Here is a 17,746-nt window from a genome sequence, read left to right as displayed (position 1 = left end):
GGCCTTGTCCTCACAATGATCTTCCTATCTCAGCCTCCCAACTGGCTGGGATTACAGGTATGAGTCAGCATATATAGAGAATTACAGCTAATGAAATACCTGCTTTGGCTATGCTACATAGGGTTAGGTTTTCTAAAGAAGATTCTTGGGGCTGGAGAGATAGCTCAGCAGTTTAGAGCACTAGCTGCTCTTCCAAAGGACCCCATTTCAATTTCTAGCACCCACATGGCAGCTCACAATTGTTTGTAACTCCAGTTCCAGGGGATCTGACACTCTCACACAGACATACGTGTAGGCAAAACAACAATGCACATAAAAGTAAAATTTTAAAAAAGGAAAAAAAATTCTATGAGAAAATACCCATTTGTTTTCACTAAGTAGGTATCGAGGTGCCCTGATGTCAGGTGTTTTGGTAGGTTTCGAATGTGTAATGCAGGTAGACAGACTGTTGTCATGGAATAAAGCCGTGCAGTTGGAGAGTAGTCGGCAACAAAGAAGTAAATGAAATAACTTTAGAGTAGGAAATCCCTTGAAAGAAACAGTGCTGAAAAAAACCAAAACAAACCTTTATATAGTGTGACAGAAATGCCACTTTTAGGGAGCATTATGTTAGCTGCTAGGATGCCTGCCCAACATACACAAAGCCCAGAGTTCTGTCCCAGTACTGAGTGAAGTAGGCGCCTCGGCACACCTGTGCCTAGGACTTCGGGGGTGGGTGGAGGCAAAAGGATCAGAAGTTCAAGGTCATCTTCAGCTACATAATGACTCCGATTCAAGGTCTTGGCTTACAAGACACTGTCTCAAAAATATTCGAAAAGGCTGGAGTTGGTGAGGTAGGCATGAGAGTTGCACTCAAAACGCGGGTATACTAAAAGTATTGTGGTCTTTAGGCTGGAAAATAAAATTAAACTATACGGCATAGTTGAATGTTAAATGCCTCCCAATGTGCATTGTACTGAGAAGGATATCATATCCTTCATGAACTGTTCTGCCTAAGGGTAGATTAAAGGAGGCTAGAGAAATGTTACAGGCTGGGTGAAGTGGCTCATGCTTTTAATTCCAGGAGACATCGGTAGGTTGGGCAGGTCTCTGTTAGTTCAAGGACAGCCTGGTTTACAGAGTTCCATGTTGGCTGGGACTGCTTAGTGAAACCCTACCTCAATAACAATAAACAAACATGTTACAGGTAAGCCCTAATTTGAGCATAATGTTTTGGCTCATGCCTATAATCCCAGCATTCAGAAAGCAGAGGGAGGAGGAGTCTTCAAGTTTGAGACTAGCTGGGTCAGTGAGTTCTTGATTTGCTAGAACTACATAGTGAGATTCTGTCTCCAGAACCCAAAAATATTGGGCTGAGGAAATAGCTCAGTAAAGCTGAGGTTAAAGAGCACCTGATTGCTTGCATGAGCGTGGGTAAGTGCTATGTACTGACTGGAGTGTGGACAACTTCCCAGCAGCTGTATCACTGAAGAAAACATCTCCCATTCCCAGCAACCTCTAACTGCCAATGGAGCCTCAGAGAGGGTGGGCTGTTGTAGCCGCCGCCTTCTAAATTTTTCCAGACAGGAATTTTCTGTGTAGCACTGGCTGTCATGGGACTCACTCTGTAGACCAGTGTGGTCTCAAACTCAGAGCTCTGCCATATCTGCCTCCTGAGTGCTGGGGTTAAAGGTGTGTGCCATCCCCTAGCATTGTGTCCTAGTTTGATATTTGTAATTGTGTTTGTTTTGAGGCAGGGTCTCACTGTGTAGCTTAATCTAGCCTCTACTTGATGATCCTTTAGCTTCTGTTTCTGAATACTAAGATTAGAAGTGTGTACTTCCAAACCCAAACACATCTGCAACTTTCTGTTCATTTTTGAAACAGGGTCTTGCTGTGTAGCCCTAAAACCTTAGCAATGTCTTTAGATCAATAGTTCTCAACCTTCCTAATTCTAGGACCCTTTAATAGAGTCCTTCATGTTGTAGTGACCCCGGTCATAAAATTATTTTTGTTGCTATTTCATAACTAATTTTGCCACTGTTGTGAATTGTAATGTAAATATCTGATATGCAGGATATCTGACATGTGATCCCTTTGAGAGGGTCATGTGACTCCCAGAGGGAGCTCAGCCCACGGCTGAGAGTGGCTGCTATAGAGGCTACTCTGGCCCTGATTTTACAGCCTAGCCTGAATTTACATTGACTTACTATATAGTCTGATCTTGCCTGAAATCCTCTTGCCTCATTCTTTGGCTGTGTACTAACACACCCAACTAATTTTTCCTTTTTTTAGTTGATAAGTCCTGAGCCATAATATAATAAAACTGTTACGTGTGCCTTGACCATAACAGTTTCACAGTCAGGAGGCAGGTGTGATACATACCTCTAATCTCAGCATTTAAGTAGTGCTTTTGAGGCCATCCCAGTGAGACTTGCCTCAAACAATGAAAACCCCCAAATAAGTAACTCGTTTGGGGCTGGGACTATAGCCTAGTTGTAGATTACTTGCCTAGCACATCCTAAGGACCAAGATTTTATCTCTTACACTTTATCCCACCACATAGGAGGTAGATCTGTCATTCATGAATAGTTTTTCTTTTCAGTGCTAGAACTCAGGGCCATACAGCATACCAGACAGGTGCTCTTAACCACTAGACTATACCCATGGCTCTAAACAGATACTTTTTAGTACTGTGTGTCTGAAGTTTGTAAGTACATGATCTTTGTCCTCATGAGCTAAGGAAGGAGAAAGGCATTCCTCAAGTCATCAGTTAACTACTTATATCTCAGCTGTCCTTTTTACTAGAGAAGTGTAGGTAGGAGGCTGTGAATTAAAGACCAGTCTGGGCTACATAATGAAATTTTGTCTTAAAACAAAATAAAACAACCCTAAGGGAAAAGATACACAGTGGTATAACACTTCTCCGGCATTACCTAGGTCTTGGGTTGATTCTAGAGACAGGGGCTCACTGTGTACATTGATTTACATAGTTGTGTAGGCCCCACCATCCCTCTGGGGTTTTATTTTTTTCATCTTTTAAAACTGTGTGTGTGTTTGTTCCTATGTAGTGGATGAGGGGTAAAGAGTAGGCACACACATGCCACAGTGCTCTTGAGGTTAGAGGACATCTCCCAAGACTTTCTTCCACAACCACGTGGGTGCTAGGGATTTAGTTCAGGATGTCAGGCTTGGTGGCAAGTGCTTTTACCCACCAAATCATCTCATTGACTCATTTTCTGTTCTTTTTTTTTTTTTTTTAATATAAAAATAAGCAGGTTTGTTTTAGATAGGGTCTCCTATGGCACAGCTTGTTGAGCTGTTCTTAAACTCCTGATTCTCCTGCCTCTACTTCACAAGGGCTGCTATTATAGTCATTAACTATTTGCCATGACTGCCTTTAAGATTTATGTCTTACGAGGTTATTTTGATTGTAGTTTGAGACTGGATCACTGAAGCAGGTATTGGGAATGTTTGTGGTAGGGCAGCCACAGGGAGAAGGCTGGCAGCCACAGAGTTGATGGCAGTTTGGGGGAAGTTGGCTGGTTTTCTGACAGTTGGTATGTGGACTTTTAGCTGTCAGGTGCTACAGCAGCAAGCAAAGAAGAGCTCTCTGGAACCAGAGGACCGCTCCTGGTGTTCTTTCAGCACCCTCTACTGATGGAAAGGGGAAATGAGTGCCCAGCAGGCAAGCGTCTGCCAGTACCCAAGGCTTTCTATAGAAGACATTCTGTGATGTTGTTAGGGAGCTGCCTATAAGTATGAGTCATGATGAACTTAAAAGTTCAGACTCGAGGGATTTTTACTAATGAATTCAAAGCAAATTGAAACCCATCTGAAATACTTTTTACATAACTCTATTGAGAAGCCTGTCATCTGTGTCTTGGGTATATACTGCCCTTTTTCTAAGTACCTTTTCTGTAGTCTGCTTTAAAATTTTTCTTTTTAAAAATTTTTATGTGTATGGGTATTTTCTTCGCACGTCTGTGTACCATGTGTGCAATGCCCTGAGTGGCCAGAAGAGGGTTTCAGAGAGTGGTGGGGATCTGATCAAAACTGATGGTTGTGAGCTGCCATGTGGATACTGGGAATTGAACTCTGATCCTCTGAAGAGCAGCCAGTACGTTCTCAACTATTGCGCCATCTCTCCAACCCCTCTTCCTGTCTTATTAATGCCCATTTCTTTAAAGAAGAGTATTTATGTATTTGTAAATGTGCATGAATGCCACCGCACACACTGAACGTCAGAGGACAACTTTGAGAGTTAGTTTCTATCCTCCCAGTATGTGGGTCCCAGGGATCAAACTCAGATTGTCAGGTTTGGCAGCGGTCCCCCTTCCGCACTGAGCCATCTCACCGGTCCAGTGTCTATTAAATCTATATTAGCTGTATTAAACTTTTTTAAATTAAGGAATATAAAGACATCTACAAAGTGAGTCCCGGACAGCCAAGGCTACACACACACACACACACACACACAGACAGAGACAGAGAGAGAGAGGCATTCCCTAGGGAGGACATAGGCTGAGAAAAAGATAGCCATTCAAAAGCAGGTGTCAACTGTGCTTTATTTTAAAAATATTTATTATCGGCATGGTGGCTTAGTGCCTTTAATTGCAGTACTTGGGAGGGAGAGGCATGCTGATCTCTCTGAGTTCAAAGCCAGCCTATTTATAATATATATATTATAATAGTATAGAAATATATTGACTTCTCTCGGTTGAGTTAAACTTGTTTGCAAAACTGTTTGTTTATGGTGCTGGGGTTTGAACCCAGGACCTCATATGCCAGCAAGCACTCTACTGCTGAGCTGCACTGTGAGTCCTTTTTAAGTTCATAGTGGGGTCCTGCTGAGTTGCTGTGGCTCGCTCAAACTTGGAATCAATCCTCCTCTCCTCTACTTAGCTTTATTTTAATAATTTATTTGGTTTTCTTTGTACAATGAAATTACCCATAAGTAATTTCTTTCTATTCAATTCATCTGTATTTTTAATCATCCTACTGGGCTGAGAAGGAACTCTAGCATAGTGTTAGAAGTGGTAGTCAAGGCATAGCATTCTTTTGTTGTTGTTTAAAAGATTTAATAAATATAAACTTAATTATTTACCTGCGGTTCTAGGGATCAAGCCTACATCTTTGCATCTATATTTCTACCCCATGGCATAGTTTTGATTTAGAAATTTTTTATTGGTATATAAATTGTACATGGTGCTGGGTTCCAAAGGTCATTTTTATTTAAGTGTGTCTCTACTTTGAGTGTATTGTCCCCATGCTCTCCTGTCTCATTCTTCACACTCCCTCTTTCAGTAGTCCCTGTTTCCCCTAGACAGTTTCATTTCTATGTCTATTCCATAAATACATGATCTTAGGTATCTTCTTAAAATCTCAGAACCACAAATGAGAAAAAAACATGGGATATTCTGAGACTGCTTAGTTCATTTTGCAGTTTTCTTTAGCATTACTTTGAGGTTAAGGCAGCTGTATGCTGTAAATCCCCATGCCAGTTCTTCAACATGTTGATGGAGCTTTCTTGTTTCTAGTGTGTTTGCATAGGTTTTGAATATTGCAGTGCTGTTCTGCACTATGGCAGTGGACCTAGGGATTCTGTTCTTTAGTCTGCTAGTGGGACCCTTCCTCTTGCAAGTAATACTTATTGCATCTTCTACTACCTTCCCCCAGGTGACTTGTGGAGCTATGATTTCTTCAGTGGTAAGTTCGTGGTGTCACCTGAACCAGACACAAGTGTCCATACTCTTGACCCCCAGAAGCACAAGTATATTATCCTGGGAAGTGATGGCCTTTGGAATATGATTCCACCTCAGGATGCCATCTCCATGTGCCAAGACCAGGAGGAGAAGAAATTCTTGATGGTGAGAAGGCACTCAGTTGTTTGATGTTGTCTGGAGTGCTTCGGTCATGTCCACAGTTGTGAGTCCACCTAAGGATGATCTAGCCCCTCTCCTCCTTTTCCCATACATATCTTGCAACCACTGGACTTTTCTGTTTCTATGTACTTGTCTACTTTGGATATTTCCTATAAATATGATCATTAACACATGGTGTTTGTTTTCTGGCACTGAGCATTAAACTCAGAGTTTAACATGCATTAGCTCTGAGCTATCCCTCCTGCCCATTTCCCTTTATTAAGACAGAGTCTCTCCTGAATTGCTTAGGTTGACCTAAAACTTGGGGTTAATCCTCCTGCCTTACCTTCCTGATAGTTGAGGCATGATTGAGTTCCTATAGGCATGCATCATCATGCCTCACGTTCAGTCCTCAACACCTGATTAGAAAAACAAATGGACTGTATAAAAATCAGTCCCATCAAACTTTGAGTTTGTTAAAGCTAGGAGTAGTTCATTTTTATTACCCAGAGACTTAGTGTTTGCAGTTAGTGATTATCAGATAAGAGCAAAGATAAAATAACTTGCTGGGCAGTGGTGGCACACACTTTTAATCCCCCCACCCAGGAAGCAGAGGCAGGCAGATCTCTGAGTCCAGGACAGCCAGAGTTATATAATGAGAACCTGTCTCGAAGAAGAAAGAAAAGAGTTGGAATTGTTTTTCTCCATGGAGCTTTGCTGGGAAGTAAAGCAGATATGCTGACAGAGTGAAAGGCAAAGGAATGCTTCACAGCGCGTCCTCCTGATGGCTAGTGCTGCAGGTGTGACTCATGTGCCCTGAGGAGTTGGGTGGACTCAGTATTTAGCAGTAAACACTGATACTGTCCTCAGTCAGTTTAGATGCATACTTTCCACCTTTTTGTTTGTTTGTTTGGTTTGGGTTTTGTGAGACAGGCTAACATGAAGCCCATCTGGTTTCAAAGTCAGGCGGTTGAGGGTGGCCTTGAACTCCTGATCTTCCTGCCTTTACCTCACAAGTGGTGGGATTACAGGTGTGCACCATCATGCATGACTATCCTTTTAACATCACTGAAGTTAGAATCCTTTTTTCAAACAATGTACCCTAACTTAATTGGCAGTGCTTTTTCTTTTATGGCACATAGAATGTTGTTTCTCTAACTCAGAGCTCATGGTATCCCACATTAAAAACCACCTGATTGTAGTAGTGAACTCCGTGGTCAGGATGTGCGGCCAGAGGACTGCCAGTTCTGGGCCAGCCTGGGCTACCCAGCGAGCTCTAGGATGTTCTGGGCTCTCTGTGTCTGTTGGCAGTGGGTTTCTGTTCTTGGGCCCCAGTGATCTTCCTGTGGCTTCTGAGTAGCTGCCGCTCCTGGAACATGGCGGAAGCAGCTTGTTTAGGTGGAAAGCCCACTCCGTAGTGTTTTTTCCTACCACACCTAATTGTCTTATTTTTTAAATTATATTTGTAATAATGTGCTTCCTCTTAAAGAATACTTCTCTGTAACGTTCCTTAGAGTTAGAGAAGTCAGCCTTGATTAAAGAGATCCAAACACACTCGCCACATCCCAGGCTGCTAGTGATCCTCCCGCTTCAGCAGACCAGTGCTGAGAGTAGAGGTTTATATCATCACACCTGGCACACCAGTGTCAAATTGAACCACAGACAAGACGACCTCTTATTTAATGACTTTTAAAAATTATTTCAATTTTTTTGAGGCAGGGTCTGTATAGACCTGGTAGTCCTGGAACTTACATAGACCAGGCTGGCCTTGAACTCACAGAAAACCTGTTTCTGTCTTCAAGTATTGGATTAAAGGCATGCAGCACCATGTTACCTCTAAAACCGTGTTTTATTTTTTATATCTACAGATGTGCTATTTTTACACGATCATAGAGATTTTGAATAAGGTTGGAGAATTTGAATTTTATTTACGTATTTGTTCACACTCAGCAATGTTTTTAATGAAAATATTGTTTTACATTTTTGTATTTCTGTTTTATTGTATTTTTGTTTTATTGTGTTTCTGTGTGTGTGTTGGTCAGAGAGCGGCTTGAAGGGGAACTGGTTGCTCCTCCCGTGAGGGCATCAGATGTGGCAGCAGACACCTTTACCCTTTGAGCCATCTCACAGATCCACCAGGTTTTTAATTTTATATGTACATGTTGGTAAGTGAATGAGAGTTAATGTTCTTCCTTCTTCTTGTTCTTTTAAATGTAGGGTGAGCATGGACAGTCCTGTGCCAAAATGCTTGTGAATCGAGCCCTTGGCCGCTGGAGGCAGCGCATGCTTCGAGCAGATAACACCAGTGCCATCGTAATTTGCATCTCTCCAGGAGTAGACAATCAGGGGAACTTCACCAATGAAGAGGAGCTCTTTCTGAACCTGACTGATAGCCCTACTTACAACAGCCAAGAGTCCTGTGTGCTGACTCCTTCCCCGAGTTCTACACCGCCAGTCAAGGTGTGTGCTGCTACGGGGATGGGTGTGTGTGTATGTGTGCATTCACAAATGTGTAGGTTAGAGGTCAAACTTGTGTCTTTCCTCAGATGCCATCTAGTTTTCTGAGATGAGGTCTTATTGGGACCTAAAGCTTAACCAAGTAGGTTAGATTGGCTGGTCAGCAGGTTGCAGGCTTTCTCGGCCTTCCCAGCCGAGGCTTGCAACCATGTACCACCATACCTAGCTTTTCACATGGATTCTGGGATCAAACTCAGGTCCAAATGCTTATACAGGAAACACTTTATTGTATTGCCTCAGATTTCCTCAGCGCAGCATTTCTACAGTTTTAAAGTTATGTTAGTGCCACATAAAAAAATCATGCTTAGAGGTTTGTGTTTGCTGTTTACTTTATTTCTGATAAAAACACCATGACCAAAACTAACTTACAAAAGAAAGTGTTGATTTGACTTATGGTTTCAGAAGGTTGGGGTCTATGATGGCAGAGTGAAAGATCAACTGAGAACTCTTTTTTTTTTTTTTTTTTTTTTAATATTAGTTCATTTTTATGTGTGTGACTGTTTTGCTTGAGTGTATCTCTATTCACCATGTGCTGCCTGGTGCCCGCTGAGGTTAGAAGAGAGTATTGGATCCCCTGAAACTGGAGATAGGAACAGTTGTGAGCTGCCATGTGGTATTGGGAATTGAACCTGGGTCCTATGCAAGCACAAGTACTCTAACTGCTGAGCCATTCCATCAACCCTGAGAGCTCACCTCTCGATCTTTAATCAAGAGAGAGAGCACACGCTAGTCTCTCTTGTCTTTTGGAAGCTCAAAGCCTGCCCTCTGTTACACACCTCCCCCGACATATCCCCACCTCCTAATTCTTCTCCAACCTTTCTTCTAGTGAGGGACCAAGAGTTCAAATATTGTGAGCACAGTAGAGGGTGGGCATTCTCATTCACACCAACACTGTTTGTTTGTTTGTTTGTTTGTTTGTTTGTTTGTTGTTGAGATGAGGCCTCCTGTGTAGTCCATGCTGACCTCAGACTGGCTGTGTAGCTGCGGGTGACCTTGAATGGCTGATCTTTCTGTTTTTATCTCCCAAGTGCTAGCATCTTAGGTATATATAATCTTACCTGGTTACTTAAAACAGAGTTTTGGATTTGGATTATGTTCAAGAAAATGATGGATCTTCGCTATATAATTTGTTGCTGGAAAGAACCCCTTTCCCCTCTGCCCAGATCTTTGTGAATGCTGGACACACTGCCACTATACAATAGTCTCAGTTCTTCAGAGAGCCATCTTCACACAGGTCTGATTTGAAGCCAGCCATATGTAGGGCACTTAAAAAAAATTAACATGTGAATTACTGATGCCTTTTATGAATCTATGAACACTTGTAAAACATTTATCAATTTGTGAACCATTTGTATACATAGTTCATTTAAGACAGTAATGCAGAATTATCTTGATTCAGTCCATATATCAATGACGACACTGAGAGATTATATAGTCTGAGCAAAGTCATGTAGAATCAAGATTGAACTGACCTTTAGGATATTGGACCACCTTTTTTTTTAAAATTACCACGGGTAGGAAACAGCATTATCTTTTAGGTTTTTGACACATGATTTCAGGCCTCCAGCCTGATCCTCCTACTTGAGTGCTGGGATTATAGAAAAATGCCGCCATGCTTGACTATTCCTATTTCAAGGTAGCGCTAGAGAGAGATGGCTCATTGGTTAAAGGTACGTGCTGCTCTTTTCTGAGGTCTTGAGTTTGGTTCTCAGCATCCACATCAGGCAGCACAAAACCACATATGACTCTAGCCCCAGTGGATCTGACATCTTCTTCTGGACACACACCATATACACACATAAACAGAAATAAATTAAATCTTTTAATTAAAAAAATATAAGCTTGAGGAGCATACGTAAATGAGTACATTTCTGTTTCCAGGCTTATTTAGAACTCCGTTAACCTGTCTTAGTGAGAGTTTATTTTTTAGGAGACTGACCGTTAAAGTGGAAATAAAGCAGCATCTATTAAAATATCACCTATTAAGAACATTTTAAAAGAGTCAGGGAACTGTTTAGTTTTTAGATAGGCTTTCAAGTAGCCCAGGCTAGCCTTGAACTCCTACTTCTTCTGCCTCCACCTTCCACATGCTAGGATTACAGGCCTGCCCTGGACAAAGGATTTAGAAGCACTCTTAATTTGGGTATTGTGGTCCCAGAAGTCAGTGTCTGCTGTTTATTGTTGCTATTTCACTGCTTCTTACTTCAAGAATATGACAAAAATATACATGTAGTAAGGTGAAGGGTAATCTTTCATCAGTAATTGACAGTGAGATTTTGTTGCTCTTTTTGTTTTGTTTGATTGTTTGTGCACTAGGATACACCTAAGGGTCTAGTGGATGCTATGTAAGGATTCTACTATTAAGTTATATTTCAGTTCATTACTTTTGGCTGGCCTTGAACTTAATGTATAGTTTAGGCTCACCTTGAACTTGTGGTCCTGCCTTAGCCTCTTGAATAGCTGTGGTCACAGGCTTCCTTCATGGTTTGAGCTGACTGACAACTTAAATCAAAGTGAATTTTTTTTCTTATGTTTATCAAACCCAGGCAAGCATTCTCTCATAGTTATACCCTTGACTCCTACTCTGATATTCTTTTAGGAATTTGGGTACAGGATCTCTCTGGCTGTCTGGGAACTCACTCTGTAGACCAGGCTGACCTTGAATTCATAGAGATTTGCCTACCTCCACCTTCAAATGCTGTGATTAAACGTGTGCACCCCATGCCCAGCTTCTTTTTAAATTTATTGCTATGTCAGTGTGGGTATGTATATGCCACAGTGTGCATGTGGCAGTCAGAAGACAACTTTATGGATCTGTTTTTCTCCTCCTGCTCTTATGTGAGTTCTGGGGATTGAACTCAGTTTGTCAGGCTTATCTTGCCAGTGTGTTTACCATACATACTGAACCATCTTGCCAGTCCATAGTACTGAAAAATAAAATTCTTGTTTATTTGATAATAGTTTTTTGAAATTAGGGTCTTCTGAATCACAGGCTGGCTTTAACTGTTCTATGTACCTGGAGCTGGCTATGAAGTCCTTTTGTCTTACCCTCACTCCCGAAGTGCTGGCATTACAGGTATGCACTTGTACACTTGGCTCTCTTAAAAGAAACTTCCTGTTAGAGTTTTCTTTCTGAGCCAGGTATAGTTGTGTGTGCCTCTCAGACAGCTGGAGGAAAAGGATCATGAATTCAAGGCCACCTTGAGCTAATAGCAAGATTAGGAGGATTGCCATGAATTTGAGGTCAGCCTGGGTTACATAGAACATGTAGAGCTAACAGATTAACATGGGAGCTACGTATTAAAGTAATATCTAAAAAAAAAAAAAGGACTTTTCTTTTCATTGAAAAGTTAAGATAATAGAACAAAATGGCAGCTGTTATAGTTTCCTTTATTTAAAGCTTTGGAGATTTGTACCTATTTTTGATTAGTGACTGTATTCATTACTTTCTTAGTCCTTCATTTCCATATGGAATTGCCATTAGGCAGAATAGAGAAGGGATGCCCTAGGGTTAGGAATCTAGGTACATAGTGACTCCTGCTGTAATCCCAGGATCTGGGAGGTTTAGGCAGGAGTATCAGCGTAAGTCAAGTGGGTTACAGAGAGAGATACTGTTATAAAAACCAAAAATTTCTTCCCACTGGAACTGTTGGAGTGTCTTGGGTAATATTAGCAAGACCTTCTCTAGAAAGGGAAAGGAGAGGCTGGAGAGATGTCTCAGTATGTAAAATGTGTGAAGTGCAAGCAGAATGACTTGTGTCTGAACCCCCAGGATTCTTGTGAAAACGGGACAGATAGCAGGAACATTTGTAGTCCTAACACTCCTATAGGGAGATGGAATGTGTACACAAGGAATTCATGGAAGCTTGTGGACAGCTTAGCAGGGCATACACAACAGAGAACAAAAACAAAGTGACCTTATCTCAAACACAGTGGAAGGCTGGGACCAACAACACCCATGACACATAAGCACCTGCATTCATACATATGAATGTACACACACCTGTGGTATACACGCTTATATACATAAAACCTGGCATTGGTGTCAAGCACCCATAATTCTAGTTCTTGGGAAGGGAACATTCTCAAGTTCAAGGGCTTTATGGAGAGTTTGAGATGACTCTAGGCTGCACAGTGAGACCCTGTGTCAAACAAAAAAAATAATTGTTATTCTTAGTAAGGTCCCTTCATCACCTGTTTTCTCAGTTGATGCCTGGTTCATGGGATGTTCACGGGATGGGCAAATTACTAGCTTTCCATTACGACATAATTGTGTTAATATTGTGCTTCACAGTTCCTACATGGATAATAGTCAAAAATTAGAATTTAGGAGGGAGAAAAATTTAAAAGAAAACTCTGCAATTTTTCACTTATAGTGAGATTCCTTCTTCACCAAGTGTTTTTTTTTTTTTTTTTTAAGACAGGATTTCTCTGTGTAACAGCCCTGCCTGTCTTGGAACCTGCTTTGTAGACAGGCTAGTCTTGAACTCTCAGAAATCCAGCTGCCTCTGCCTTCTGGGATTAAAGGCATGTGCCACCATGCCCAGACTTTCATCATGGAGTCCTAAGCTAACTAGTTTTAACTCATTCTTGTCAAGAGGCTGTTCAGAGGACTAGGGGTGTGGTTCAGGTGGTAGAAAGCTTGCCTAGCACGCATGAAGCCCTGGGCCTGATTCCTTGAACTATATAAGCTGAGTGTTGGTCTTTGTCTGTAATCTAGCATTAGGAATTAGGGGCAGGAGAATCAGAAATTTAAGGTCATCCTAAGTTATATATCAAGTTCAAAGACAGCCTGGGTTACATGACACACTTCCCCAATTTTTTTTTTTTTTTTTTTTTTTCTAAAAAGACCGCTTAAGACCCTGGAGATAGCTTGGTTGATGGCAGTGCTTGCTCCCTGAGTTCAGTCCTGGGATCTGCACAGTGGAAGGAGAGAACACATGTAACTTGGCTCCCGACCGCTGCACATGCATACTGTGCTGTGTGCACTCTCGCATACATACAAGCTGTTGAAAAATGTAGTTAACAGAATTGTTACATTACAGTCATTCTGTGTGTACGTGTGTGTTCATACATACATTCCAGGGCAGGACAATTTGTGGGCATTAGTTCTCTCCTTCCATCATGTGGATCCAGGGGAATCGAACTCAGGTTGTTACCCTTGGTGGCAAGTACCTTAACCTGCTGAGCCATCTCACCAGCCCAATAACATGTAATTTTTAAAAAAAGGCTCAGTTAGACTGTGGAGTTACTTGCACATGTAATGTTAAATATTGTATGTATACATTATTAGACTAATATAAGCCTGTAGGTCTGAATGCATTGAATAGGAATTTACTCTTTCACCCTAAGTATGTCATCATTATGTCACATTTCAGTTAAAATTGAAAATGTGTTTATGTAAGTAGGTACTATTTGATTTACCAGAAAGTTAGGATGGTAACTTTTTATGCTCATATGAAAAAAGAAATAAGGCTTTTGTGTAAGATAATTAGAGCTAGTTCATCAGTATGATATTATTACTGCACAGAGTTAATACAGAGTTTGGACTGGCCAGTGGTAGCACATACCTTTAATTTCAGTACTGGGAAATAGAAGCAGGCAGGTCTTTTGAGTTTGAAGCCAGCCTGGTCTTCATGTCAAGCAGCCAGGGCTACAAAGAGAAACCCCTGTCTTATTGTCTTATTAAACAAACAAATAAAGTAAAATACAGAGTTTGGGTAAAGAAATTAAAATATCAAAGGCAATAATTTTGCTCTTTTTTTGTGTCTAAACACAATGAATGGCTTGGTATAGTGTGTGTGGATGTTTTAAGGGGTCTGTGTTGATGATTATTAATATTTAATGTTGATTTATCTTTTAGTTAAACAGCAGTTATTCCTAAACCAGCTGTATACCCAAATCACCACACAGAGACTAGGATTTATTTAATTAACCTTGAGCACAATGCTGGGCAATAATTACTCTATTCTAAACCTCCAAGCCCACATAGCTTCCTTCCATTCAGATTTCCCACATTATACTTGCTTTTAGTCATATCTTCCATCTTCCGTCTGGTTCATTTCTCCTGATGTTTCCCTGTCCTCTCCTCTCCCATCTGTCCTCCCACTTGCTTCTTTCTCCTGCCCTCCGGTCCAGGATGTCCTACCCTATTCTCCATTGCTCAGCATTGGCTGGTTGTTTTTATTGGCAACACAGAGAACAAATGGTGCTATGTTTACATAAACTTGAGACAGGTGATGCTTATTACAAATGCAATGTCCAAATTGAAACCAGATAGTAGGGTAGAGAAATCAGCATTTGAATGAGCAAGGGTAAATTGTATACATTCCACAAGGACATTAAACCAACAGGTCTGTTTTGAAGCCTTAAAGTGTCTTACTTGGTCCCAGCTGCAGTTGGGCAATATCTCTGAGCACATGAGTCTTTCCACTTGGGTAGATGAGTGATAAGGTGTGCTCCTTCTGTGATACCCTTGTGTTGATTGCCTTCTTTGCTTGCCCCAACCCCTAACATAGTGCAATAAATATATTGTGAAGGAGGTGAGTGAATGCCATGGTTTTGTCATCTTTTGTTTGCTTGTTTTGTTTTGTTTTTGAGACAGGGTTTTTCTGGGTAACAGCTCTGGCTGTCCTGGAACTCCCTTTGTAGACCAGGTTGCCCTGGCATTCACAGAGATCCTACCTGCCTCTGCCTCCTGAGTGCTAGGCTGGGATTAAAGGCTTGCCTTACCACCATCTGGCTGGTTTTGTCATCTTAACAACAACATAAGAACTTACCGTTTGTGTCAGTTTATTGAGCTTTAGGATAAATAGGATAAATACTTATTTTTTTTCTTTCTTTTTTTTTTTTTCCTCTAGTCACTGGAAGAAGATCCATGGCCACGGCTGACCTCTAAGGACCATATCCCTGCCCTTGTTCGTAGTAATGCGTTCTCAGAGAAATTTTTAGAGGTCCCAGCTGAGATAGCTCGAGGGAGTATCCAGACTGTAGTGATGACCTCAAAAGATTCAGAGGCCCTTGAAGAAAATTGCCCCAAAGCTCTGACTTTAAGGATTCATGAGTCTTTGAATAATGCCCTGTCAGTTGGCCTCATGCCAACCAATTCAACAAATACCATCATGGACCAAAAAAATTTAAAGATGTCAACTCCAGGTCAAATGAAAGCTCAAGAAGTTGAAAGAACCCCTCCAGCCAATTTTAAAAGAACATTAGAAGAATCCAACTCTGGCCCCCTTATGAAGAAGCACCGTCGAGGGAGTGGGGCCCAGGCTTCCAGCCTCCCTGCAGCATCCCAGCGCCGGCACTCTGTCAAACTGACCCTCCGGCGCAGACTCAGGGGCCAGAAGAAGATTGCAAATCCTCTCCTACACCAGCACCGGAAAACTGTGTGCGTGTGCTGAGATGGCCTGGGAAATGGGAATCTCCCTACTTTGGACATGACTTGAGGGCTTTTAAAACTTGGTGCCGGAGTTGAACTTTTTTTAAGGGGACAAAAAAATAAAGAGTATACAGTTTGACTTTCTGGAATTTCACAGTTTTATCCTGGCCTTGTACTTGCCTGTATTATAAATGTGAATTTTGTAGATGTAGGGAATAAGTTGCTGTAAAATGTGTGTAAATTTGTATCCTTTACACAAGTTCAGTCTCTGACTCTGACAGTAATTGTGACAGCAGGGCTAATGTTGGAGAAGAGTCAGAAAAGTCTCTAAGATTTTAAACATGTGTTTAAACTTTTTAAAATGCTTATTATACACTTGTATACACCACTTGTGAAGAACACGTGACTTTTTAAAGAAAATTACTAAACAAACTGGAAAGGTGATGTATTTTCATAGTGATCTGTGCTCCACCTAATGTTTCCTAGGGACCATTAGTGTCTTTTAAAAATTACATCTTTTTTCCCATTTCATAATCCAGAACTAAACATTTCATAGGAAAAGCATTGAGCCATGCTGATGTAGCTGATTTAGTCTCCCTGCCCCTCTGACCCTATGCAGTATCTAACTTCAGTAGCATTTCTCTAGAACAGTGCATCTCATGTGCTTACTGACATCTCTGGTGCAGAAGGTGTGTTTGCCTGATACACCGTCATTCGTCCCAGACCATTGGCATCAGGAGGAACACTCTCTTCCATTGTTGGCTTAAAATTCGTGAAGTTCTTCTTGCTATTTCAATAACAGATGGTGCTGCTAATTCCCATCATTTCCTAAATTATTTTATATCATACAGTTTTCATTGACTATGTGAGTATGTCCATCTAATAAATCAGTGAACTGTTGCTCTTATGTTGCTGGCATTTTGTTGGTGATTCTTCATGGTAGGTACTAGCAGTTGTGTGATATAACTTTGCTTTCTTGACTTTTGAAATACATATAATACTAATTTTTGCATTCTGAGTTTTTATTTTAATATAGAACACATAGAAGCAAACTAAAAAAATATCTAACAATGATTCAGTTATAGCTTGTAAGTGTTCTGGCCCCATTCCTTGGTAATACAATAAAACCTAAAGGGAAATACTAAAGCATTAAGATTATGTAAATGTGGTGTGTATGTGTAATTGTGCTCTTAAGAAAAATCTTTTTTTAAAAATTTATATGAATGTTCCATCTTCATGTACGCCTGCATGCCAGAGGAGGGCATACACATCTCAATATAGATGGTTATGAGCCACCATGTGGTTGCTGGGAATTGAACTCAGGACCTCTGGAAGAGCAGTCAAGTCCTCTTAACCACTGAGCCATCTCTCCAGCCCAGTCTTAAGAAAAATCTCACACTATTCATTTGGCACAAGAAGCCTCATTGAGAGCTGGGAATGTGGCTGAGTTGGGAGAGTGTTGCCTCACATATATAAAGCCCCGGGTTTAATCTCAGCACTGCATAAAATAGGTATGTTGGCACATAACCTGTAATCCTTGTACTCAGGAGGTAGAGATGAGAGGATCAGAGGTCATCCTCAGCTACAGAGTTTTAGGCCAACCTGAGATGCATGAGACAGAGTCTCAAAACAATAATGGATAAACAACTAGAGAGATAAATGTGGGTCAGGAATTGTGACCAGGAAAGATGAAAGGATTAGGGTCCTAGTGTGATTTTTTGCTTAACAGTTACAAGGCCTTGCATTAAAAAAAAAAAAAAAAATTAGGGGTTGGGGATTTAGCTCAGTGGTAGAGTGCTTGCCTAGCAAGCACAGGCCCTGGGTTCGTCCTCACCTTGGGGTGGGGGCAACAAAAAATGTATTAGTGTTTTATGTGTATGGTTATTTTGCCTGCATGTAAGTATGTGTGCTGTATATATGCTTAGTGCCCTTGGAGGCCAGGAGAGGGTGTCAGATCTGGAACTGGAGTGACAGACAAGTTGTGAGCTACCGAGTGGGTGTTGGG

General features: G+C 41.2%; 1 protein-coding gene across 2 annotated transcripts in view; it reads left to right on the top strand.

The window, feature by feature from the left end:
* Ppm1d (protein phosphatase, Mg2+/Mn2+ dependent 1D) overlaps positions 1 to 16,648 on the top strand; it is a 45,845-nt gene extending 29,197 nt beyond the window's left edge. For both annotated transcript variants that reach the window (XM_060387088.1, XM_021648382.2), the window contains exons 4-6: positions 5,659 to 5,849; positions 8,061 to 8,303; positions 15,221 to 16,648. In XM_060387088.1, coding sequence (XP_060243071.1) covers positions 5,659 to 5,849; positions 8,061 to 8,303; positions 15,221 to 15,763 — 977 coding nt within the window. In that variant the 3' untranslated portion in view covers positions 15,764 to 16,648. The remainder of the gene's footprint in view (positions 1 to 5,658; positions 5,850 to 8,060; positions 8,304 to 15,220) is intronic.
* The last annotated feature ends 1,098 nt before the right edge of the window (positions 16,649 to 17,746 follow it).

Source organism: Meriones unguiculatus, chromosome 7, assembly GCF_030254825.1.
Source record: "Meriones unguiculatus strain TT.TT164.6M chromosome 7, Bangor_MerUng_6.1, whole genome shotgun sequence".
Classification (NCBI taxonomy): Eukaryota; Metazoa; Chordata; class Mammalia; order Rodentia; family Muridae; genus Meriones; species Meriones unguiculatus.
The sequence above is the reverse complement of the archived record's forward strand: the minus strand, read 5'-3'. Positions and strand labels throughout refer to the sequence as shown.